The sequence below is a fragment of the Sitodiplosis mosellana genome, unplaced genomic scaffold (genome assembly GCF_009176505.1).
Source record: "Sitodiplosis mosellana isolate CC-2019 unplaced genomic scaffold, AAFC_SMos_1.0 Smas_scaffold_2, whole genome shotgun sequence".
NCBI classification, from domain to species: Eukaryota; Metazoa; Arthropoda; class Insecta; order Diptera; family Cecidomyiidae; genus Sitodiplosis; species Sitodiplosis mosellana.
This window is the reverse complement of record NW_022595245.1, coordinates 2,866,446-2,893,286: the sequence shown is the minus strand read 5'-3', so window position 1 is coordinate 2,893,286 and position 26,841 is coordinate 2,866,446. Positions and strand designations below refer to the sequence as shown.

The 26,841-nt window shown below is 37.1% G+C and overlaps 2 protein-coding genes across 11 annotated transcripts in view; both read right to left on the bottom strand.

Annotated features, from left to right (window-relative positions):
• LOC129565273 (sister chromatid cohesion protein PDS5 homolog B-B) overlaps positions 1-5,443 on the bottom strand; it is a 132,788-nt gene extending 127,345 nt beyond the window's left edge. The window contains exon 1 of the mRNA XM_055439952.1: positions 5,439-5,443. The gene's annotated coding sequence lies outside the window, so the exon portion shown is untranslated. The remainder of the gene's footprint in view (positions 1-5,438) is intronic.
• LOC129565275 (uncharacterized protein DDB_G0283357) overlaps positions 349-26,841 on the bottom strand; it is a 92,590-nt gene continuing 66,097 nt past the window's right edge. For all 10 annotated transcript variants that reach the window (XM_055439964.1, XM_055439953.1, XM_055439954.1 and 7 more), the window contains exons 3-9: positions 12,121-12,273; positions 2,748-3,768; positions 2,444-2,574; positions 2,129-2,290; positions 1,734-1,971; positions 1,346-1,512; positions 349-1,186 (exon numbers count right to left, since the gene is read on the bottom strand). In XM_055439964.1, the coding sequence (XP_055295939.1) occupies positions 977-1,186; positions 1,346-1,512; positions 1,734-1,971; positions 2,129-2,290; positions 2,444-2,574; positions 2,748-3,768; positions 12,121-12,273 (2,082 nt within the window). In that variant the 3' untranslated portion in view covers positions 349-976. The remainder of the gene's footprint in view (positions 1,187-1,345; positions 1,513-1,733; positions 1,972-2,128; positions 2,291-2,443; positions 2,575-2,747; positions 3,769-12,120; positions 12,274-26,841) is intronic.

The following is a 26,841-nucleotide window of genomic DNA, read 5'->3' as shown; positions in this document are numbered from 1 at the left end:
TTTTTGTTGTAGTCTATAATAAGTAAATATTAAACTTTGTGTTATTATGATTACTTGTTTAAAAAAATTATTGGTTTTAATGGAGATTCTTTGTTCATCTGTGTGTGTAAGTGTTTAATTGTGTGTTTTTATAATGTTTAATTAATATTTTTGTTTTTCCTCTCATTTCACGTTTGTATGTGAGTGAGTGTGTTATGTTCGCGATAATAGTTAAAAATTAGAAATAAAATTTGTAATTGTTAGCTGCTTGTGAGCCAGCGGTAAATCTAAATATCATGCATTTTATACAAAATACATGCGTTTAAGCATCCGCACGCGTTTGTGTCAATTTCAAAATGACAAAATTGGTTTTGTTTGTGTGCGCGAATTTGTGTATTGTGCACGATATCATGCAGTTTTACACGTATGCGGTAAATTTTTATTCGATTTTTTTTTGTTTTTGTTCTGTACAACAAAACGAGCATTTTTATTATTATTATTAATCTGAACGGAGATATAATTTGCGACAAAGATTTAGAAAGGTTTTCTCTTTCGTTTCTACATTAAATTTTTTTTCGTATCTTTGATTCGAATCGAATCGATAATTAAACCATTTTCTACTAATCTTTTACAAATAGAAGAAATGAGAATCAATTTGTTGCTGCTTTTTTTTTGTTTGTGGTTTGTTTTTTCTTTGCGAAAATTTTGGTTTAAATTTACATACCAAAAAAAAAATGGTTGGTTCCCATTGGTTTTTTTTGCATTAAAAAAACGGAAGAAGAATTCGCGTAACAACCTTCGAAATTTTTACATCGATATAGAGAGTGAATTTTAGAACAAATTAAATGTAAACAACTTGGAGAAGGCTATTCTGGTGAATGTTGCTTATGGTTTGTGTTGTTCTTGCTGCTGCTGCTGCCGCTGCTGCCGTTGTTGCTTCTATTTCTGGTTTGATGCATCTTGTTGTAGCGATTGATTTCATGCGTTTCAGGTGACTTCATTCGTTGAACTGGGTGGCTACCAAATTTAGAGGTAGATTTGTCGAATCCGCATCATTTTCATCGTCATCATCATCCATATCATCCTCATCGTCCCGGCGACGCTGATTGATCGATGAATTATTACTGTTGTCATCACCAATTTGCACATCGTTGCCAGCATCGGTGAATTGTTGTTGTCGCAAAAAGTGTGGATCAAAGAAATGTGGCTGCAAATACCATAACGAACATCAAATTATTTCCAATAATTACAAAATGCCATTGATTCAATTCAAGGACTGCATTTCAGTCACACATTGTGTGACCCAGACAGTTGTTTTTTTTTCATAGTCTATTCAATGATTCACACGATTTTGCATAGTACTTACAGGCATAGCAAAATGTCGAGCACCAGGAGCTTGTTGAGCAGCGCCCAAGGCAATTAGCAGATTATGGTTTTGAAGTGCTTGCAAATCGTTTTGATCCGGTTGTTCGGCAAATCCATTCGGCGATTGATCAGCACCGGATGTATTTCCGGCATCTTGATTCTTTGATCCTGTGAATGAATAATTTTAAGCAGAAATGTTTGTGGTTATTCTCTTTTTCTTTTGCATTTATTTTCCTTTCTAGTGTGTAATTTCAAATATCAACTCCTTTCTTTCAGTTTTAAAAACGTTTCGCTCAATCGAAAAATTCGAATTTTGAAGAATACCAATTTCGAAATAAAATTTTAACGTGAACAAATTGATCGTTTCTAGATATTATATGTGCACTTACGTCTGCGTCCCGATTTATCGCCCTTTGGCCGTCTTCGGCGTGTGTGAATGGTGTCACGGCGCATCGAATGCGGCCGATTAACACCGTGCAATTTGAAATAGAGACCGCATGCATTGCACACCATTTCGCCGCGAAGATTGCGTCTCCAAATGGTTGTTGTTAGCGTTCCGCAATTGGTACAAGACATATCTTTTTGATTCGGACTTTGGTTGTTATCGATCGGCGCTGATTTTGGCGGCTGCAAAGAAACGGAAGTCGAATTAGTTAAATTTTGTTTCAAATCGATTCATTTTATTGAATTTAATTTGAACGATTTTTTTGTTGTATTTTTTCCATTGTCGAACGAAAAAAATCTTCCAAGTATTGTGGATGTTTTGGCAATGAAATTCACTTACTTTTGCGTCAACATTATTGGCCCAAGCTTTGGCATTTGATGGATCCATTTTCGATTCAGTTTTGATGTTTGCAAGCACATCGCTGTTGAGCGGTTTGTCTGTTGGAGCCTTGCTCGGGCACGATTGTTTTCGACGGCCGGATGACGATTTGGATCCCTCATTCTAAATTTTGGAAAAAGTGAAGAAAACCAAAAATTATTCATAAACTAAACGAAAATGAAAGAGAATTACTCATAGGTCAAATATCTTCATTCAGGTAAAGACCTCAACTACGTCTACTTCTTTGCTTTTAATTCAATGTTTTTCTTCTCTTACCTTAACTAATGAGATTGGTTGATCGCTCATGTTGCGGGATATATTCAAAGCAGACGGAATCGGCAAGCCGAGCGATCGGCAGGTGATCATTTGTCGCAATAGTTGTGTGGCTTCATTTCCAGCGCCATTTCCTGTAATTGAAATGCATATTGATTTTATAGAAATGTTGTACAATTCAAAGATAATTTTCTCTTTTCCTGTGAATTTGAAGTTATTTAAAACACATTCGCAAATAGAATCATTCTCAAACATGAAATCATTTTCGAGTCGATTTCGCTCTGAAATAATAACTCATTATCCTTACCGGTTGATCTAGCCAATGCTTGCCACAATTGTGTGGTGGCTGGATCTGTGCGATGGTCATCTGATTTGTTGCTTTCCGGTGTGTCTCTGCCGGACGGTGTATTATTGTTGAAGCTTCTGTTGTGCTTGTAGATCAATTTAACCGGTGTGGATGAGCATCTGCCTGCCTCATTATTTGCATCATCGTTGTTGTCATGCGATGAGCTAATGTCCATTTCGAGTCGTCCCGGATCGCTGTCATTGCTATCGTTATCACTGTCATAACGGTTTCCTTCTGAATCATCGGCTCCACTGTATACTGGCTCTGATTTAACACTGGCACTCGGTCGAGTGTTTGTGTCTAACTGGTAAACGGTTGTTGTTACGTTATTACCTTTGGTTTTCATGCGTTTGGCTGCTGACGAATTAATTTCATCGCCGCTCGAACGTTTAATGGTCATTTTAACGTTGTGCTGACTGTCACCCAAACCGGGCGACTGTGGATTCGAGCTGGGCGGTGAGATGATCACTTTTTTGCTGATATCCATCAGAACGGCAGCCGTTTCAAGATGCTGCTGTAATTGGGTTAATCGGTGCATTTCGAGTGCGGTGGCCGCTTCGGGTGGCATCGTTGCATGCATGTGATTCATTTGATTTAGGGTAACTGCCGCATTGATTTGGCCCAATGATTTTTTCACCGAAATTCGGCCTGGCGCTTGTTGTACATTGGATGGTGGTGGTGGTTGTGGTGGCACAGCTCCGCCACCGCCCGTAATAATACTGCCACCGTTATTGTTGTGCTTGTTGGCCGCATCGATTGGAATCACAGATACTGAGTTCGCTTCCAAATGATCTATATGATTTTTGCTGAGTATTGAGGTAACTATTGCATTCGGGCTGGCATTCATTAATTTGTTCTTCAGATGATGATTGTTATTGTTACGCAGTTCGGTAAGGGCAGCAGCGGCTGTATGTTCGGATGCTTCACGGCACGAAACATGTAGCATTTCATCCAAACTTGACGATGTTTGCTTGAGCACATCCTGCAAAACGAAACGGAGACAAGAGACAGAAAACAATAAATTAAATCGCTTTTTATCAAAAGTCGTCAACAATAAGATGGATATAAAAATAAGCATTTGTTCAAAGGGGAAAAAAAACCACATTTAAAATCGTATTTGGTATTGTCGGTGATATTCCCAAGCGTAAGAATAAAAAGAACGAGAAACAACAATGGCAATCGAAAAATATAATTAAGCGTTGGCAATTCAATTCGGTTGTTGAGTTGCCATTCGAGATAGTCATTTTCGGTGATGTCAATGGCTGACTGGCTGGTTGGTTGGGGCTTTCGTTATGGAACACACAAATACAATATCAACTTACAATTCGACGGACAAACCGTGTGGAAAGAATATAATTCCGTGTGGATTTCTTTGTATCGTAGATTTTGGAGCGTTGTCTCGGTATTTTGGCTTAAAAAGCAAAACACGATGGCTTTTGATACGAGTCTTTCGGTCGTTTTCTCACTCTATCTCTGATACTTTTCACTCTTTCCCTCTCTCGCGTGTGTCTCTCTCGCTGGCTTTTTTTTTATCAGCAAATGGTTCGAATGAATCATGCAAAACTGACACAAAGTGTGTATTGAGTAGCGAAAAAGCTACGTAACGACCGGATCAACAAACTTTTGTACCTACCACCATCACTACTACAATAACCATGTACTTGTTATAATAAAAAATAAACCATTATATATTTATACATGGTGACAAAACGAGACAGCAACAGAGCGTGGAGTGACGAACGAACCAAACAAAAAAAATTATGTTTATAAGTGACAAAAAAAACGTGATTACCTAACATTACATGCGTTTGCGTATATTACCATGGCAAACACTTTTATCATACATAAATGTTGTAGATTTGCATATTTTTTTGCGATTTATATTTTTTTCCTGCGATTTGTATTCTCTTTCTTTTGATTTGCTGCAATCATACTTCTTTCATTCCATTACAAAATGTTCCTTCTATTTCTCTGTTTTTTTTTTGCCTTTCTCCAATGCGTGTATATTTTAATAAATTTGTACTTTAATCAGCTGGCTTTTGCTGAGCCAGCAAAATAATAATCAATGCTACGTGCGAGTATCGTGGCGAACGTTTCAAATTGCGTTGAGAGGGGATTAACGCAGAGAAAGAAGAAAAAAAAACAACAGCCAAAATGATAAAAACCCATGTGAGCAAGATCAAGGTTATAAATTCCAATATCTTTATGTTGGAAGATTTATTGCGAAACCAGTCAAAACATATGAATGAAATAGAAAAAAAAACTCAGTTCCTTTTCAATCAATCTATTGGTTAATCATTGACAAGAAATATATGTATGTATGCCATTACGGGGGCGTTCAGTCAAATTGGACGAAACCTTAAGCTGTTGTCAAAAATACAATAACAAAAAACGAATTTGGAAATAAAAGCAATCATCAAACATTTTTCTATCGTTTTCCGGGTATATGTGTGGCGAAACCGATTTTTTTTTTGTTACTTCTCTTTGTTATCTACTTTTTTCGATCTGGTTTCATGGAAAATGGAAGTCAAAGTCGAGAGAAAAAATACACGAAATCGCATCGATTTATATCTTCTTCTTTTCTCTTCTCTCGTCTTCTTCAGATGATTGATTTCGAATATTATTATTGATGTGAAATACACACAGCATATGTTGAATGTATTTTGATTGTTGGCTCTTTGAAATGCTCTTTTGAACATTCAAGATCTCTCAGCCTATCTCACTACTCGTTCGTTTTAAAATTGCTTTTGATATTTATTTTGCGTTTCGTGATTGTAACCGATTTTTATTTTCTTCATCTCTGATTTTTGGATATTTGTTGATTTTGATCGTTTGTGTGGCCCATTTTGATTTGGTCGATTTGTTTAGACAGATATTGTTGCAATCAGTACACACATAAAAACACAAGCACATAAATACACAAAACCATCATCAAACAGAGCAGTGAAATCGGCTTGTCGGTTGGGTACTTATGTACTTGAATTTCATTTACTTATGCGCATACAGCACATGAGCTGGGCGAAAAAAAAGCGAAAACAATGAAACCGAGAGAGAGAGAGAGAGAGAGAAGGAGAGAGAGAGAGAGAGAGAGAAATAAGAGAAGACCAACAACCGATGTGCATCAAAAACAGCATAAAATCGGATGAAGAATAATAATAAATACAAAACAAAAATGAACCACACAAAAAAATTCATCCAATTTGAATAAAACGCAAAGAGAGTTTCGACGATTCGAGCCAGTGCTGGAATACCAAATGAAAGAGATGAACAACAGCCAATCGGCTGAATAACAAAACAACAGAAGAGAAAAACAACAACAACCTCAAACGTGTGTAAGGAGTGAGTTGTCAGTATATGCCGGTTATATGTGCTTAAACGACGATTGAACGCGCACTCTGATAGCAAAAGCCTACGCGTTGCTTGTTCTTTCTCTTGTTTTAAGTTGTTGTGTTTTTTACGGAGAAGTATACATTTTTGTTGTTGTTTTGAAAGAGGTGCGCACATACAATCACCACTCTGGAATAAAATCGTCTCACCGATGATACCAATCACCCGGATCCCGGGCGTAAGCAGGCAAAATACATTCGCTCACACACACACAAGCATAGCTAGAATCAAAAGCGCATTGATTATGGACGAGTCAGAGACACGGTGTGTATGAGATAGACCGATCGCCTGAACCGAAATGAGCGCGACCAGCAAAGAAGATTATATTTGTTTGTCTCTTCGACGAAAATGATTATTATCATTACATTACATTATTATTGTTATTCTTCAGAGCGTGTGTGTTTGTCTGTGTGCGTTCAACATTTGACATTGTTGCTGTTGTGGCTGGCATTTTAACATTCATCTTCAATCGCTTTTATGTATTCAGCTCACTCAACTTAACTTTACTAAATAAAACCACTCACAAACTCCCCGAAACGATCGACAAGAGCGTAAGAAGAAAAAGAAGAAGCAGCAAAAGAAGGAAGAAGAAGAAGAAAAAATCGTAATCAATCAACAAAACATTCGGAAAAGAATACACAAAAACTGTTAAGCATCAAACGGAAAATAACAATGCAGAAAAAACTAACTTGGGAATGAAAAAAAGAACAAGACGCAAACACATAGACACACACACACACACAGATATCACAAATGATCCAAAGATGAATGTGTGAATATTTTCTGTGTTTTAGATCATTTGTTCGCATATGTGGATAGACGCGTGTAAATATAAGCCGATTCTGAGTCAGAATCGTGCAAAAGAAGATAAAAAAGACCGACGTCAAATGTTCGCAGAACGGAAAGGAATAAATAGATACGGGTGTGATGAGGTGCCGAGTCGATAGTGTTAAGAATTCGCTTCGATTGGTTATTCTAATTATCGCAGTGAAAACAAAGGAAAAACACATTTAGAGATAACCATAAAAGCACGAGATGAATATTATATGCAAAAAAAGGTGAGCGGTGATAAAATGGTTTGTTTGCCTGGCTTAAAACACATTTAGCACGTATGTGAAATCGTTATATTCTCGACATTCTTTTACCACATATGATAAAATAAATATTGTATCAATAATTTAAGTGCTTTGGTAAACAGGCTGGCTGGCTGGCTAGCAGTGCGAGAGTGCGTTAAGTCGAACACACAGCCCGTTGATCTTTGATTTCCATTTGCATGTCATCTTCTTCATTTTTATCATCATCGTCGTCGTCGTTGCTGTGATGGACGGTTGCGTTATTTCTTTATGAGTTTATGATTTAGACCCGAAAGCGCCGCGTGTCTTGCTGCCAAAAAATAAAAAATAAAAATAACGTTTGGCTATCATCTCTTTTTGTGTGGTGAACGAAGTGTCATATCATCATGGTATGCTCATTAATAATTCGTCTTTTTCATATTCGTCATTAACATTGTTAAGCCGTCGTCGTGGCTCTTTTGTACTTCGATTTATGTGATCGCCTCTTATTTTTTTTCTCTCGCTATCTCTCTCTCTCTTTTTATTTTTTTTCTGTGTGTGATCTCATTTCTTCGAAGAAGTAGAAAAAAAACCTTCAGAATGAAATCATTAAAACGGTTTGGAGAAGTTGAAAAAAAAGAGAATTATGAACAGAAACTGAAACAAATGACACCAAAAAATGAAGAATGTACGCCGCGCTGATAGCGCGTCTTGTTTCCCCTTATTACTTCTCGATCGTGTCGTGTCAACTTTTTTCGGTCGTATTTTTTCTCTCTTAATTCTTCGTAGGTTCAATCATTGTGTGATCGATATGCCCGATAAGCGCGGTGCTGCCAAAAAAGCAACCATGATCGCCTGTCGGCCTCTTGTTGAGAGAGTTTGTTTGCCTACTTGATTGGATGATTTTTTTTTTCTTTCGTTAGTTGTATGAAGTTTATGTGGGTTAGATATGTAGTTACACAACCGCACCGATTAACATTTTCGACTGTTTCTCTCTTTCTATCTGGAATCATAAAATATTTTGTTTTTCGATTTTGCTCGAGTATGCTTTTTGTTAGTTCGCTCGAAAGCCACGATCAAGATCGAGGCAGCCTGATTGTGTATGAGCGTGAGCAGACAACACACAAAATTCAATTCTCCGAAGCAATTCCAATTTTTTTTTATCAGTGGCAACGAAACGGCACGATCAGCATTTTTGAAAAACATTCTGGCGTGTGTATGATAAAAAACAGCTTGTAATGGCTACAGATTTGTTTTCGAAATGGATAAAAAAAAATTTGTTTGATCTATTTTTAGACGGTTTCATTAGCGCGCATTACACACAAATCGACCGCTGCCCTGATAACGACGTACAACACAGAACAACTTATGGATCGAGAGCTCATTCCTTATGGCGAAACGGAAAAAACACACACAATTCATTCAGTTTGGCGAAAACCACACTTGAAATTTCGTGTTCCATTAATTTGCGTCATTGCAACGAAATCCACAACTAGTGCGTGCATTAGCCCATGACAGTACACACACTTGACATATTACTTTAATATGCATTTCATGTTTTGAATATTTCTTTTTCTAAACAAACGATGTATCGTTCTAATAATAAACACAATCAGAAATTCATTCTTTTCTTTCATCGCATTTTTTTTCTCCATTTCATTGGATGCGTCGTTACGTTTAGTGTTCAATTAAATGCGACAATATATATACACACACACACACACTCACAAAGAATTGTTAAAAGAATGAAAATGAAAAGAACGACGAAACGACGGAAAATAACACGATGTTGTAAATGATTCAATTAAATTTTTTATTTTTGTTGCGGTGATATCAACCGAAAATATACGATAGACGTCCAAATGGGAATTTAAATGATCTATTCGAAAACATCAAACACGGCTCACGCTCTTACTACCACAAACATGTTTCGGTTTCATATTGGATAGAAGAGACACTGGCGCGAACAGTGACAGAAAGAAACGGAAAAAAGCAGTTTGTATCGTCAGCCTTAGTATACACACAATGGGATATGATAGAAAGAAAAACATGCCATGTATGTAGGTATGATTCAAGTTTGTTCTTTTTTTTCATTCGATTTTATGTTCTGCGTTGTGTGTTTATCTGTGATATTTCTTTGATTTCATTAGAAATATTAGCATACAATCAAAAACGGTTTATGCGAACACCGAAATGACATGCTGCGGCTACGGAAAGAATTATGAATTGATATAATACGGATTGAACTTATTTTCGGAGAAGACGAAAGACACTGTGTGCCGATCGTAATCGAAAAATGAACAAACGAACCAAAGAATGGAGAGAGAAAAAATGTATTGCGATTAAATTGGTGTACCAAACTAAAGATGGCAAACAAAAGAAAGACATAGCGAAATGCTGTGTAGATTGACGATGTAAATTGAATTGAAAAAGAAACATATATTGAACAGAACTGCCGCATATCGGTCGCCGAAGAGTGAGAGAGAGCAACGGGTAAAAAGAGAGTGTTTACGAAATGTGTGTATGTACTTCAAGAAGATCACGATTATGTGCGTTGGAATCGATCAAGCGCGCGCTCCTACAAGACTCTGCCAAACAATCACTCGCATTTAATCAAAAGGTGTGTCACGACAAACTCAACCAAAACACAAATTCAAATTATAAAAAAAAGCGAAAAAAAACAGAACAGCACCATATCGAATCGGGACTCCGGGGCCGGAGAAGAGAAAGAGGCGCTGCTGCACACAATCACACACTTTTGACGAGCGAGAGAGAGAGAGAGAGAAATAAAAACAACGAAATTAAAATAATAATAATTCTTTTCAAGCAGTTACGATTCACATATCATTATCTACTTGGATGGTTTTCAATTGTGTTGTCGAGCGATTGTGTGTCGTGCATTTTTGGTTGTGATCACGAGGGCGCGCAGACCAAAACCGTCGTTGTTGTTATCGTCGTCGTCTTCGTTGTCATTGTCATCGTCGCTCTCTCTCTCGCTCGCCCTGCCTTTTCTCGCGATTGCTTGCTCACGATTGCTCATCAAATGTCATTGCATGTTGCGCTAACACTTCCAATGAATACCCAAATCCTACTTTTATTTTTTCTGAATACCATCGTATTCTGACTAAAGGTTTCGTGAGATCATTTTAATCGTTTTGAAGTAATTTTGTGTGTTGTATTATTGTTGTTGCTGGTTGGTTGGTGTTTTTTTATTCGGAAATTCGATAAGGTCATCGTATTTTATCAGAGCTTCGTCGATGTTCTTTTTTTTTGGAGGAGAACACATTAAATTGTAATTTCAAGAAGCGAAGATACGTTTTTCTTCATTTTTAAACGGCCAAGCAATCTTTTGATTATGATTAATTCCGTTCAAGCAATGCGTGAACAATGTATCAACAACGAGTGAAAGAGTTGTGAGATAGTATAAGCGACGATAACAAAAGACTCAAATACTCTTGAAAGAGAAAAAGAGGGAGAAAAAAATTACAATCAAAAGACTGAAGCAAATTTTGAAGCCGTATCGTTGTGGTTGATGGATGGAACCGGAGAATGAAGTGAGAAATACAAAAAAAAAATCGAGAAAAGAATAGATAAAGAAAATTGAAGGAATCACCAAAATAATAGTAGCAAAGTACGCGGTCGTTTTCCATTCAGCCCAACCAAACCGACCGTCTTTTCAACGGTTCGCACTGTCCCCAGGAAATGACTACTTTTATTATTATTATTATAGCTCATTGCTGTTAAGCCATCGCACAATGCCGAGGTATGTGCGCGTTGTGCTCGTTCAGTTGGTGCGTGTGGATTTTTCTTACACATTTGGACGCGGCGACCAGAAGAAATGTGTGTGTTTATGTCGTGTTTTTTTTTCACTCTATCGGAATGAGAAATGTTTGTTGCTCTGGATGGCTGGTCGGTCGGTTGGTTGGCTGGTTGGCATTCGTTTTGCTACACACGTTTCGGTCGCCACTACACCGAATTCACCCAACAAATTGTGGACTGTGACGCTTTGGTCATATACGGTGATAATGTTTTTTAATTTGTTTTATTGTTTTGTTTTCGCTATTTCGCCGTCACAATCGCTTCTTCAGCTGAATTATACGCTTGAGATGATTTCAGTCGGTGTGTGTTTTTTCTTTCGTTTCTGTTGTTCTTCGTGTATGCTTTAACGCTTCGGGTGAAATCGTTGCTCATTTTTTACTCATTTTGTACTTCAGTTCTATTGTTTTCTCGGTGTTGTTGTTGCGCTGTTTTTTTTTGGTCGATGTTATTGTTATCTTTCGAAAAAGCCGATGAAGAAAATAGATAGACCATTTCGACTAGTGATTTTATGTGTTTGCTGTTGAACGTTGGATAAGTGTATCGAGAGAGGTTGTCGAAGTGTGTGTGTGTGTGTGCGTCGAACGGCTGGATGTATGGCCTGATATACGTTTCACCTCGAAGTGAATAGTCTCGATGAACATCAGGGCTTGTGTGTACGGTGTACACATTTCCTTTTTGTTCCATTGAATTGCTTTGCTTGCTCGCTTACGGAATATCCAAATGAGCAACAGATGTATGTCGCGCACAACAGCCTGTTCTTTTGTTAGCTCAATTACCGTAATTTTTTTTTCTTCTTTTTCTCCGGTTTTTGTTTCCTTCTCCGGTCTTTTTTCCTTCATTGCCCCCGTGTGTGTGTTGAATTCGCTCTCTTTCTACATGAATTAAACTTTAATAACATAGGCAAGGTGGTATGTTTTACACATATGCACGTTCGAATGATAACGACGCCATCACCTCTTACATTCTTTTCTCTCTTTTTTTCATTCTTACAGAGAATTATCACAATACTTGTTTACTGCGCGAACAAAAATAAAATGGGAATCAGATGTTGATGAAATGTTTGTGACGACTCTTACCTGTGGATCACCCGTCAATTTGTTGGCGAACTTTAAAAAATTCTGTAATTTTTGCTGTGAACGTTGTGCTTTATCACGAAACTGTTGGCATGTATCCAATTGTGTTCGGCAACTATTACACACGATCGTTGGTAATCCATCGTTTGGTGACACCTGTAACAAAAGAAGAAGAAGAAAAATGTTGAATTTACATTGTTTTGAGAAAGTACAGTTTTTCGCTTAGGAAGATACAAAAAAAACGACTAAAAATTCAGAAGAAATTTGAAAAAAACGAGCTATAAATAGTTTTGCCATGTTGCACAATAAACAATGCTAATCATTGAATTGAAATCTTTTGATTCTTTCGCTACTGCTTGAGCTACTCGGTCATGTGTGTGTGTGACCTGTCATTCACCGGAGATTTCACTCGCTTTGTTTATCCGTCATTTAACACAGAACGCGTCTTTTGGCCCATTTGTTAAAATGGTTATTATCGTTTTTGGGTGAACTCAGCCGTCAGCCTTTGATAGCCAATGTGAGAGTAATTTAATTATAGCGCGACGCATTTCATACTCCGTTGGATGGAAAGTTTGGCAGTTTCACATGATGTAGCAAAAACAAACGCAAATAACAAAAGATCCATCGATAAATTGGAATTGGTTCTCTCCCTCTTCGTCTCTTTCTCTCTCTCGCTTTTGTTATTGAAGTCTCGCACCATCGTATCGACGCATACTAATTAACGGAGTGCGTGGAAATTTTGCACTTCATTCTGGAATTGTGTGCGCTGTGGTTATAGCAACACGCAATTTTAATGACAATGATGAATTTTCGAAATTTGTCATGACATGGACGAAAACGGTAGCATCGTCATCATCATCATTTATTGTTTGACCTGACCGTCCGCCCGCCGTCAATTCTATCGAGAGATGACAAATTCGGGACCGAATCAGATTTCACACGAAAAACAATAGCATTACCAGCGAATTTACGCAATTCACACATTAATTCTCGATGCGTTGTCATGGAGAATATCGCAAGAGACATACCGAAAAAAAAACGAACCGATCAACCGATTTTGTTGAACGTGTTTAAACTGACTTCTTACGAAGTTTTACGATTGCGACATCTCTGTTATCAAATCAACGTTTGGTCATTTGGATATTCCATTTGGGAATGTTGTTCATTGGATGGACCATTATTGCCAAGCATAAATTCAAATGAGTTGGTGTGTCGAATCAAAGAACGTGCAAGACCCGAACGCATTTTCCGAACGAGTTTTATTCAAGGCAATGGAAAATATCAACAAAAATTAACAGTAGGAAATGAACTTAGAAATACAATTTTGAATTTTTGTCGCTTTATATACAATGCTCACTGACTGACTGGTTTAGTAGTGTTTTGATTTTCAATCAGTAACTTTTTTTTGTGTATCTGTCCTACGATACAATTATCCACGTAAATTGAAACATGGATACTAAACAATTTTGTTTATTTCGTGTGTTCCTGTTTTTAATTATTCGTTCCATAAATTCAACTGGTTCTGGATCAAATCTGTTGCAATTTTATGAAAACACTGCAAACGATCTTGTGACTAAGGATCTCAGTGATACAAAATTCTGTGAATCAATTTTATTGCCAACCGAATCTACGTTGAAAAGATCATTCGAAGCCACATTTGTCACTGTAAAAAAGGGAGAATATTTAAATGAAAGGGATCACGTGGATTTATGCTGTCGTTGGCTTCACAAATGTGAGGCACACAAACATATTGAATTGAATTACACAAACGAACAAGCGTATATTCGACATTGTGATTGTGAATACTCGTTTCAAAATTGTTTAGAGAATTTAAACTCATCATTATCAAATGAACTAGGATTCATTCACTCTCTAAATACAACAAAATGCTATGCAATCGATCATCCAATCATCAAATGTATAAAATTTGATGCGCATCAAATGGAATCACAAATAGTTTTACATTTTCAATTTTTGAACTCCGTTGAACGTAAATCATTATTTAATCGATGCTTAAAATATGATTTAGATCAGAGTCAACCAAAACAATTACAAATGTTCGATGTGCCCTTCAATAATGCAATGTTTGCATTTAAATGTAAGTTATCATCAAAAATAAATCTTATGTTTTATGTTTGATATGTGTGTTTTGTTAAATAATAAGATGAAAACACATACACAATATAGTTCATACATGGACGCATTACATTTATTTGTATTTTTTTTTCCAACGAAATACGCAATTCTGCAGTTTGGAAAATATGTTATTGCACTTGTTTTGTCTATAATTTAGTATAAATTGCTGCAGAATATTTGAAATGTTCGTCAGTTTAACTTTGTCGTCAGATACAATGCCTTTGTCTCTAAAAGTAATATTGCTATTATTTATAGCAAATCACGTAAAAATGGAAGATGACATGGAGAAAATATCCCGAGCATTGACGACAATCGAAATGGACAACCCAAGCAGAAAATTCGCGAACGCTGATGAATTGCAAACTTTCATCATAAAAGCAATCGATGCCGCATTTACTGAAGGATGTGATGCCTACAAGAATTACATAAAAGGTAGGTTAATTAAAATTTTGTTGAATTTTCTCCAACTTACTCTTTTCAATTTGTGAGTCAAGAAATTTTCCGTAGATATATTTTTCCGTTCATTTCAGTTTTTTTCTTATATTTTATTTATATATATTATTAGGAATTCTCATTTGTCTCTCGTTATTTTTCTTCTCTTTTTTTCTAAATTTTAGATATGCAAAATCCCGCTCAAGTGGTTCTTACTGACGGTGCGACTGCGGAAGAGAGATCATCCGCTGCCATGGAGAAGACAGTTAAGGACAAAATGAGCAAAGATCCCAAATTAAAAAATATATATAAATTTGTGAATTTGGTCATAGAAGCGACATGTGACAATAAACAGTTATGGTCAGGTAAGTTTTCATTTATAAAAGTAAAAAAATTTAAAAATTTTTTTATTGTTGATTCAATATTGTGTACTAAAACAGTTCTTTTTTTATTTATTTTTATTCCATAGATTTGAAAACGAAGAAACAAGGTTGCGGCAAATTGACAATTAATGTTTCGGGCGGAAGTTTCAGCGGAACAAATTTCTATGGAAAATAATTTAAGCTGACGAAGCGTGTTTTTTTAAATTCATTTTTGTTGATTTGTCTTGTTTCAAAAAACAAAAATAAATTCATGTTGAGATGTATCCAAACTTTCGATTTATTTTTTAATTTAAATAAGAAAAGACAAAAAAACGTTATTCCGAAAGTTTGACAAAAAAAAATTCGCCATTTTTTTTCTCTTCGTTCTCCAAATAGACATGATGTTCAAGCGTCTCATGAACACCTATCTTTTTTTCTTCTGTCGACTGATTTGCGTGAACTTTAAACGAGTTGCCCATTTAAAGCCTGCGATCGTAGTAGGACACTGTGATCGAAAACCTAGAATAATTGTTTCTCTACACATTCGAAACGACAAAAAAAGGACTGAATCTCACAGAGCCGATGATAATGCCGTTACTTTTCTGGCTCTATTATCTAAACGTTCTTTCTCATTTTTTTGTCGTTGCGAATGTGTAGAGAAACAATTATTTCAGGTTTTCGATCACAGTGTCCTACTACGATCAATCATAAGATAACTTCATCGATCATATTCAGATATTTATGCTGTGTAATGTGTATTTTTTCTGTGTTCAGTTTTCGAATGAAACAAATTCACAATAGTAGTAATATTATTTTTCCTGCTAACAAAACCGTTGGAAAAATTTGGAACGGGAAATGCGAGAACGAGTGTGTATGTGCTCGGTTACGATTAACCAACTGTCTGGGTCGTTTTCGATTCGTTTATTGTACCGAAAACCTGCAATCACATTCGGCGACACGAAAAACAATGGCATTACCAGCGAATTTACGCAATTCACACATTAATTCTCGATGCGTTGTCATGGAGAATATCGCAAGAGACATACCGAAAAAAAACGAACCGATCAACACGACAACCGTTTTTCTTCATTTTTATTTGGGCCTCAAAAATGATGACAAACTCTTTTTTTCGCTCTCTCTCTCTCTCTCTCTCTCTCTCTCTCTCTCTCTCTCTCTCTCTCTCTCTCTCCTTGCTTTTGTTTAATAGGCGCATTAAAGCTGATGGGTCAGTGATTTTCGTCATCATCGTGCGAATCTATCATAATCGATTTAGACAACGCTTTTTTGTGGACGGTTTTCTTTTTTTTTGTGGCTATTGTTGAAGTTTTTTTTGCATGGATGATGTTTCGTAGATATCGAAGCGGTAGTTGTAAATCAATTGAAATTGCCGATGTTAACCGCAGCGGATATGATTGAATAAAGCGTTCCAAATGTTCGATATAATGTGATTTGTACGGTTGTTTGCGTTTGGGCACCTTTTTTTCTGCTCTGCCATCAATTTTTCGTTTCGACTGACGTACAAAATGATGCGAAACACACCTTCGAAAAACGTAAATTACATCAATATCACGAATGAACTGTACATTTTTAATGACTGAAAAGTGTTTGAATTTTGGGCTTTTTTCGTCGGTTGTTGTTATTTACCAAAAAATTTCTAAATTGAATTAATTGAACTGCACGGAAATGTTCATATTTCACATTTGCGGTTCACACACACAGCGCATTTGTTTCTTTGTTTACTTAAAAAATCCACACGTATTTTTCTTCTGTATTTATGGTTTTGTCGATTAAATTTTTTCCCCTCATCGATTCAATAGTCGCGTTTATATTTTCATTTCATTTTTTTCCCCCTATTTTCATTGAATTGTAATCAATTTTCACGCCGAAAAATTATGCGTCGCTTGTAATCGCTCAAACTATTTATTGATTAAAAAAAAATACCATAAAACCGTTGGTGCTTTGCATGTTTACGATAAAAATGGCATAAAGGTGAGTGAGATAAATTTTGTGCTGATATCGATCGGTTGCATTCGCGAGAAGTGAGACAATTGTACATATTGCTGTGGCAATGCACAGCACAGCACATTGAACAATTTTTCACAGCCTCGAATTAGTGGCCGCTTCGCACACACACACACTCGCACGGCATGTGATATTATAACACGTGTGGTTGTCATTATTGGCATTGAAACACAGAGAGAAAAATGTATATCTCTCTGTGAGTGAACAATGAAGCGTATTACAAAACATAAAATTTAATTAAAAACTTCCAATTGAGAAGTGAATCAACAAAAGCCATTTGAATTGACTGGGGCGCGTTTTTTCTGCTCTTTCTCTCTCTCCATCGATTAAGCATTTAATTTATCTCTGAATGTATCGCCGCTCTTAAATCGGCACCTCGTTTTCGATCATTCGATAAATGTATACCATTCAAAGGGCGAAAAGTCGAATATCACCGCACAACACGCGTGCCTCGTGATTGCTGACCGACAATGAAACGCTGGAAACTCGAATGAATCGACCGAAACACATTTATTCAATCTTATTCGATTTGAAATGTTTAGCTCTTGATTCGTGATTCGTCCAATCAGCCAATTTATCTCTCTGTGTGTCGTGGTACGCAAGATGCCATTTGCTTAATGTAAAACACAATTGCAATATCACCATCATTGCGCCGAACATGGTGAGCGAACACGAGGTTGCAAGTAAAACCATGCATATTGCCATTCGTCATGAGGTATGAAATTCAAACGTCGCAATAAACAGTGCGAATGTGAAAGAGTAATGCCGATTTTGGTTTTCCTTCTTCTCGTCTTTGAAACCGCTGCTGCTCTTTTGTTATTTGGATTTGGTCGATTTGAGTGTTTTTTTTTCTCTCTCCATTATTAAAGGTGTTACAAAATGCCATGACTCTGTGGATTTTATTAATTCACGTACGATAACATAATATTACATATTATTAATTTCAGAGGAGAAAAAAATCTCCGCACAATATCGTCGGTGTTCCAAGCCAATGTGAACTTTACAATGTGTATCTTTCAGTCGCAGCTCTCAAGCTGCACTGAATTGATATACCTAGGCCACCACATTGATTGTGTGATATTGATGGAAAAAAAGGAGGCGAACGAAGCGAGTGAAAAAAAAGCAACGCAAACCACACAAAGCAATACGAACCAAAACGAAAAATCAACAAGTCAGCGATTACGTGGGCATAATATCTAGATAAAGCGAAAAAAAACTCACACACATTTTTTTTTAATTTGTGTGTTTTGTTTATTTTTTTTTTAACTCTGTGTGTCGATTCTTAGCTTTACCAATCGAATATACCCGATTGGCGTTCATTATTTTTATGTTATTGTTTGCATCATGAATGGTGAAGGCGAAGAAAAAAAAACAACCGACAACTTTGAAATGTTCGAACAAAACCAAGTCGAACGCAATCAAAAATTAATTGCAAGTACATATATATATATTGAATGCGTTCTTTTTATTGGCCGACACAGTATCATTAAAGTCTATGCGAAATGCTCAATCTTCCTGGGCTAGCTGTAATGGTTAAGTTGAATTCAATGTTTGATTATAGAAATAGCATCATTTGAAGCCGCGTTTTTTTTTCTTGTACGTATTTTGCCTGAAGGTTAGAAGAAGCACACAATCATAATTTCTAATTTGATTATCGTACATTTTGGCAGTTCATCAACGAATCCATTATCTATGATGTGGCTACAGCCATGTCGAAAACGTCCATGGACGGCTCCGACCGTCACACCAACGCATCAAACCCAACCAACGAACGTAACATGAATATATATATATTGGAAATGACGGAAATTCGAAATCGATCTCGACTCCCATCAATTTCGGTACACATATGTTATCGACGTCGATAAAAACTTGCACAACTAATTCCATTTTCAGAAGATCTCTCGACATAAATGCACGACGCACATGTGTGTGTTTGCTTTTATGTGTGTGTGTGTGGTATTTGGGTAAAGTTTTTTCTCTCTTTCTGATTGAAATTAATCCCACTGCGAGAGCCATTTCTTGGCCACCAACTTTTGAAGCAAGTGTTAAATCAAATCATGAAGTTGCGATATTAATTATGATGAATCGTTGTTTCAAAAACCATTTCAAGCAGACATACGTATATCGAGTGCAATGTACTTGGACACGCGCACGCACTCTCTTGCTCGTTCGCCCCAATGAAATAGATAAAAATCGGTGATAAAAACGAGCCAACAGAGGAATGTTGCTGCTGTGACCGAAGAATTTTTGGACCACAAGCCAAACTCTGTCCAAATGTGACTCGAACGTTTTATGAGCATGGAATAAATGTTTGTCGAACAAGAGAAAAAAAAAGCAGACGCATTTTATGTGGAATATCTCGCAGAAATCTTTATGACCGAAATTGTGTGCGCTTGTGAACGCATGACCACAACGAAAATGAATTAAATACACTTTAATAGTCGAATGTGTGTGTGTATCGCAGTAAAAAGCTAATCGAGGTTTAGCAACGGTCGGTGTGTGTAATTCACGTTCCATTATTATGTAAGAATATGACCGATGAAAGAAGCAAGCAAAGCCAAATAGTAGCAACAAAATACCCGTTTTTGCTACCAAACTTGATCATTCTTCTGGGCAAAGTTCTTTACTACAGAGCACTGGTTTTATCAGCCGTGTCGCAAATTGTCACAACACATGTTGCTCCGGCGAGACCGTTGAAGGTTTCAACTCATGCGGAGCAAAAACTGTCTCTAGAAAGTTTTCGGTAGAAAAACAGTCGTCGGTCAGAAGAAGAAGAAAAAAGGGCAGCAAATGAAAGTAATGAATAAGAAACGATTTCGAAAAGTTTCAAACACTTTTGGCCCATCGAAATAATATTAATCATAAAAAAGCGATGTTCCAATTTTCGATTCATTATCACTGCGTTGTGATGGCCTGTGTGTGTGTGTGTGAGCTAAAGAATTGATGCTCGATTAGCTTGGAAATTAATCTTGAACGCAAACGTTCGAAAAACCATAATAAAAACATGTCGAAAAAAGTCGAGTGAAGAGAGCATTGATCGCCACTGTATGCAGCGCTCTCGTGTCAGTTTGTTCTTCTTCTTCTCTTTTTTTTTCATCAAAAACGGCGCAAATAATCGACATCAAGAAAAGAAAACTCTATCAAAGTGTTAACCCAATTTTTTTTCCTTCATGAAGTAAAAGAAGAAAAAAAAACTTGAAGCATGAATAATTGTAGTCTTACTCTATTCATTCCACCGGATCTACGAATCAGATATATCAACGGGTTATACGGCAGCGGCAGCGGCAGCAGTAATTTGGCTGCCATTTCAATGCTTTTGTGTTTCGTGTTTTCTCGCTCTCCCTTTTATCTTTTGGACGACCACTTAATGATTGGACGTTTCAGAAAAATAAAACTAAATTTAAGTGCTTCATTCGTCCGTTCGGCTGTGATGTGAAACGCAAAACCGAAAAATTAATTTATCATATTTTTTTTCTCCGAGTTTACACAATCGGCAAGAGCAACAACATTTGGTAAATATAGGCCTCGCCACACAAACATATGACGTGAAGCCCTGTTTCCTGACTTTGATCTGTGGTTTAATGCCCAAACAACAATGAAAAATCTTAGGCAGCTAAATGGACAGGAAAAAAAGCGAAAACGAATTTCGAAAATTGACATTTCTTATCTCAATCATATGATTTATGCTTTTCATTGGCGCTGCGCGCTGGCTTTCATTCTCTCTTTATCCCAATTTAAAGAGAGCCAGAGAGAGAGAGAGAGACAGCCAAACAATAACGCAATTATGGCCATTGGTTAATCTCTGTATTTTGACAATTTAAATGCAGTAAATGAATTGCGTACGGCCAAAGGAAGAAAGAAAGAAAAAAATAATCTCCGCACATATTTTGATTACTCAGCTTTCATCTCTGGGCTGAAACGAACAAATGAATGGTGGTCATGCGTTCGAAGTGTAAAAATAACTCTGAAATAAAGAAAGACCAAACGCAATTCCATAATGTAATTTTCTGACAAGAAAATTGCCGCCTCGACCATACCCGCTACCGATGTGCAAACAATGGCAAACGAGAGAGACATCGATGAAAATAAAGAGCCAAACCCAAGGGAATACCACGACAGTGTGAGTAGAGTGACAAAAAATGGGATGTGGCGCCCATTTCATCCATTTATTATGTTTTGCAGCGATGCGCCAAACGGTGATTTGGTAATTTATTTTCTGGTCTCCGCTTACGATTAAAAAATAACAACAACGAATTTCTCGTGTTTGTCAAGATTGCGAACTTTTTGCTGCTGCTGCGGCTTCTGCTGCTGCTGTGGTTAATGTATGTGTGGTGGCTTTTGACAAACGATACTCAATTTTACTGGGGACGCTATCTGATGATGAGACGGTGAGTGAACAAGTTACATCGACAGTACATGATGCGCGCATGGTACACACAGAGTGTTTTTATCTCGTTATCTATAAATAAGACATGAGCTCGTAAATTTTAATTTTAGAATCACTTTTTGTGTGTGACACATGGGCCAACCAGAAGCTCAAAAATGTTCGATGTTTTTGAGGCACATTGGACCGTCGACAAACGACAGCGGTGAAACAAACGATGACGACGACGACGACGGCGACAACGACGACGCACAAAAATCTCATACATTCAAAATGCAGTATCATCTTCATCGGTGGCAGTTGGGCAAGCAACAGCGCGAGTTCATGAAGTCGTCGACGCTATGACAGTAACAGAGCCATCACAATCTCTATATTTTATTTATGTTTATTTTATCATCCATTTTACATGTATTTAACTAATACTCTTAGATATTTAGAGAGTGTCATCTTTCTGGTTTACATCGGATCTTTGTTGCTGCTCGACTCACAGAGACATTCGGTTGACTCTTGCTCTCATTTGTTCTGCTCTTCTGTTCGTCGTGTCTCTCTCTCTCTGTGTGTGTGTGTGTGAGTATGCGTTGGAAAAATTCCTGGCCCATCGATGCGACAGAGAACAACAAAATATCTATGGCATTGCTATCGGGCGTTAATTTTGGATTTTCTTTGGTATTTTTCTCTCTTTTCTCATTGTATACTATCCTATCGCTCTCACTTCAATGCCTTTTCTATGTGTGAACAAGAACAAAGCGCTTGTCGAAGAATTGTTTATTACATCTGACTTATTTTGTGTGATCGCGAGCATAGCAGAGAAAAGCGAAGACGCGCGAGCGCTTCAAAAAACTCTAACAGCGAGAATTGAAAATGAGCGTCATAAAAACAGATACGACATCAAATAAATCGAAATTGAGTGAGAAACGACTTAAAGCAAATCACTGAAAATCTATAAAACTTGAATTATGTTCAAATTTATGTAAATTTATCGCGCATTTTTTCTTTCGTCGTTTCCTTTGTGTTTCAATGTTCATTCGATGTTTGCGTTCCGATTCAAGTGAGAGTGTCTGTCTCATGTTTGTCGGCTCGTGATGGTTATTTTTTTTCTGCATATCGTTCGTCTATTTAATTTTTGTTTTCATCTAAAACGCTTCTATTAATTATAGAGTTGTAAAAAATTCAGATTAATTTCATTTTATCTGCGTTTCCATTCCATTCGTTTCATTTTGTTTTCGTTATTTTTTTTTCTTCTCTTAAATGTTCGAATAGTTGTGGTTGAGAGAGTATTTTCTTCTTGTTCGTTCATTCGTTATGTCTTCCATTTCGGTGGATAGCGTCGTCGTATTCTGACATCCCAACTGAACCAGTTGGTTATTGACATTTTTACAGCTTGTTTAAATAATTTTCGGCTCATTTTATCGGTGGCATCTTTCAACGGAATGGTGTAATTCCGTGTGATAGAAGAAGAAGTAACAACAACAACAACAGCAGCAGAACCAGCAGCAAGAGCGCCAGTTATGATGGAAATTGATAAATGAGAACGGAACGTTGATTTTCGACAAAATGAAAATGAATTATGCATACATAATATGCGATTAAAAGCCGGCCGTTATAATTTTCATCGATGTGTGTTGTTCACAGTTGGAAAATGAAAACACAGTAGGAAAAAAAGCAGCCTCTGAACAAAAATAAACAAAGTTAAATTACTATGTTTTTATAATTGCTGACACTTTGCATATTCGCTCGTTTTGCATATTAAATGACCGCATCAATTCTAGAAGCTGCGTGTGTGTATTTTTGTTGTTTTGTTGATTTGTGGTGTTTGTTCTGTGGTCCCTCTCTGTCTCGCGCATTGTGTCTTTCAATTTGAGAGCATTTCTGCTCATTCTTGAGCTTGATTCACATTTTTTTGGGCTGTTGAAATGCGGTGCTCAAGAATGGAAATTCGAAAAAAATTGAGGTATTTTGTGTCGATGAATGGAAAACGTGCGGGAGCCGAAGGAATTTCACAACAACGATGATGATGTTGGTGCTAGTCGACGCGAATTACTTTTGATTACGGCTAATTTTGCTGATAAATGATGGCTTTTATCATTGGTTCCGAGCAACTGAATGAGAATAATGCTCAAAATATGGAAATCATTCTTGACAAACGAGTCTTCGACGATCACATAACAATATATAATATAATCGGCTAGCTTCAGCCATTGATTTGAATGTGATGGCAATCAGTTTTTAGTGCGTGTTGTTTTAGTTTTTTTTCTGTATTCTATGCTTTTGTTGAGCATATTTAGTAAATTGATTGATGATACCAAAATCGATGTAGAAACCGGGTGTGAATGGACTTTTGGATATGTATGCAAATTGTCGGGCTAACAGCCGGTGTCGATAACTAATAATGGCTCATTTTTTACGCATTATCACACATACTCACACTCACAGACAATGTGAAACGAAACGGTAGGACAAGTTAACAAATACACAGCATGCCATTTAGAGTGATAAATAACTCTTGTGCTGAAATTGAGCATCGAGAATTATGCATCAGGTTTTTTTCTTCTTCACAATTTTTCAGCAACGACTCATTGCATTTCTATAGCACTGAAGACGTTTTGCATGCAATCGAATAAATTCGACTGACACAATCGACAGTTGATTTGAATGATTGCTATTTTCATGTATTACGTTCTCCATTCGGATGACACCACACAGCGAGCACGCCAAATGGGACATGTTCGAATCCATTCTTGGCACATGGCATTTGTGTGGTGATAAATGCTCTATTCGTTATTGCAACTATTAAGGCGAGCGATGTTCAAGTCACAAGTAGATAAAATTTATCACGTAAACATAATGCGATTTGTGCTAAAGCATTGCGCACACGATGATTCTTCGGTGTGGAATGTGTGATTTTATGTTTTATTTTATTCATTTTTTTTCGTTTCGTTTCGTTTCTTTTATCATTTGTATATTAATTGTGTCGAGCGCAGAGAACGTCCGTGATAAAAATGGGATTTGGTATATCTCTCGGTTTGGCTGAGTGTGTATGCTTACTCTCTCGCAAAAGGAGTATTGTGACATGTGCGAGACAGATGAAGGCGATTTAACGGCGAGTAATAATCACACATCGCATGTGCACTGCCGTGCCTCAAACACAAGCCCCAGCTCAGCAGCACCAGCACCACCAACATTCATAATTGTATTTATAAGCAAAAATCCGATCTATCGAAGTCATGTGCACATTATACATTTTTCGCCGTTTTATCTAGACTATTAATCTATTTTTATATCATTTTCTGTAGCTCAGCTACATTCGATGATACTTGAGGCTGTCACCAATTCACTGCTGCTACTGCTACTTTTTTGCACTCAAAATCACCATACAGTCACTTCGGATCTGTATCATTATTGTAAATGAAAATGTTGTTACATTTGAGGCCGTGCGCGCACATTTTGCAGTTGAAAAACCGAGCACATTTTTTCACTATCTTTTAATATCAAAAAAACCGCATACAAACAAGTGAACGAGCATCGCAGGAGATGCGCACTTGTCCCTTTGCGCAATTTCCTTTGCACGATTACACGTCGTCGTCGGCATGTGTGTGCTTATTTTTTAAAAATAATTCACATCGTTTTCAATTTTTCAACTACACTCTCGGCCACACTTACAGCGGCCTCTTCTTTTTTTTCATTATGAAATCATCAAAATGGCGCTCAATCATAACGAGGGACACAAGATTGCAGACGGCGACGACGACTGAAGCCACGTTTGCATTGCTCGCGCGCTATCTATTTAACTAGATGCGATACGCACATAAAAGAAAACAACAAGTTTTACATACGAAATTTTAAGTTTCGTTTTAGAAGAAAAGGGGGAAAAAAACAACAATTTCAAGTGATCTAATAAATTTGAGATAGAACCAGAGTGGCAACACCCACGGTGATTGAATCATGCATCGCACACATTCATCACATATGCGCTTGCCACAGCGATATTTAATAAATGAAAAGCAAAGATGAAGAAGAAGAAGAAGAAGAAGGAGAAACAACGCACGGTTCACAAATTAAATGCACGTACGATATGATTTCGGAGAGTGTGAGCGATAATCGAAACCGTAGGAAACACGCTCGTTCGGGGTCAAAAGGCCTGGTATAATAATAATTGCCGAGCCACAGACACACATACACGAGCACAAAACCCACTTCGCTTCGTCATTTTTAACCCATTAAATATTTGATATGAACATTCGCCCAGAGTCACATAAACATGAACCCAAAATGTTAGTAATTTTCTCCGTCGAAATCTACTTAACAACTTGGTTCATTTGGAATGACGGGCGAGGAGGTGGAAATGAGTGGAAAACTTTGGCGAATCAACGAGACGAATGTTTTCAGGGCACTTTGTCGTTGATTTGTAATTAAATCAAGTATAAAAGTCCCAAAAATATCGTTTGAAAACCACTTTGGAAGCGGGTGAGAGAGAGAGAGAGAGTTTTATGGATTTTCAGTTGAATCACGACATTTCAACCGCAAATGAGAAGATGATGTAGTGCCGAAAATAAATTTGCTGGCAATCCAGTTGGTGACCATTCGGGAATTGAGATGACAGCATTTTCGTTCGGATTTATATTGCAACGGCAATTAAAACCATTTCATCGAACTATAAATTTCGGGTAATTAATCTCGTTTTTGAAAATGACTTACTACACACTAAACATATCATACCCATGTCGGTTCGGTTCAACAATGTAATTTGAGTTCCAAATTTTGTGTCGAATCGGCCATTTCGTTTTGATTTGACGACGACGATACTTGCCAAACAAATTGCGAGAGCATCTGCCAAAAAAGCAAATCGAGTAGTGCAATTGATTTCGAAAATGGGTCAAGCGTGTTTCCATCGAAAAAATACCGTCAACCTCAATTTATCGCACGGAAAATTACAGCAACAACAACAACAGCACCGACCACAGAAAAAACATACCGAAAAGAACGTAATGCACAAACGTTTAAAAATCGCGGGCGAGTGCGCGTAAGCTTTGAGTTTGCATCAAGATTTTAAGATAAAATAAATCGGTTCGAGTGCCTATTGCCGTCATATCCATCAGCGCAGGGAAAATAAATGTGGCATTTTCTCTCTATCTCACTCTCACTCCTTCCTTCCCCCCTATCTCTCTCTCTCTGCGCTGTATCAACGATTTTCATCGCCTAAATATCAAATCGCAATGCACTCACGATATCGTCGCGTAATATTTTCGCGAAAATTGAATTTGAAAATTGCCAGATATGCACAGCCCATTCAAAGTACACGCTCGTATCGCATCAACGGACGAATATATCACACATAATAATGAGATTGAGAGGATCAATGTGTGTGTGTGTGGTTGTGTAGCTAAG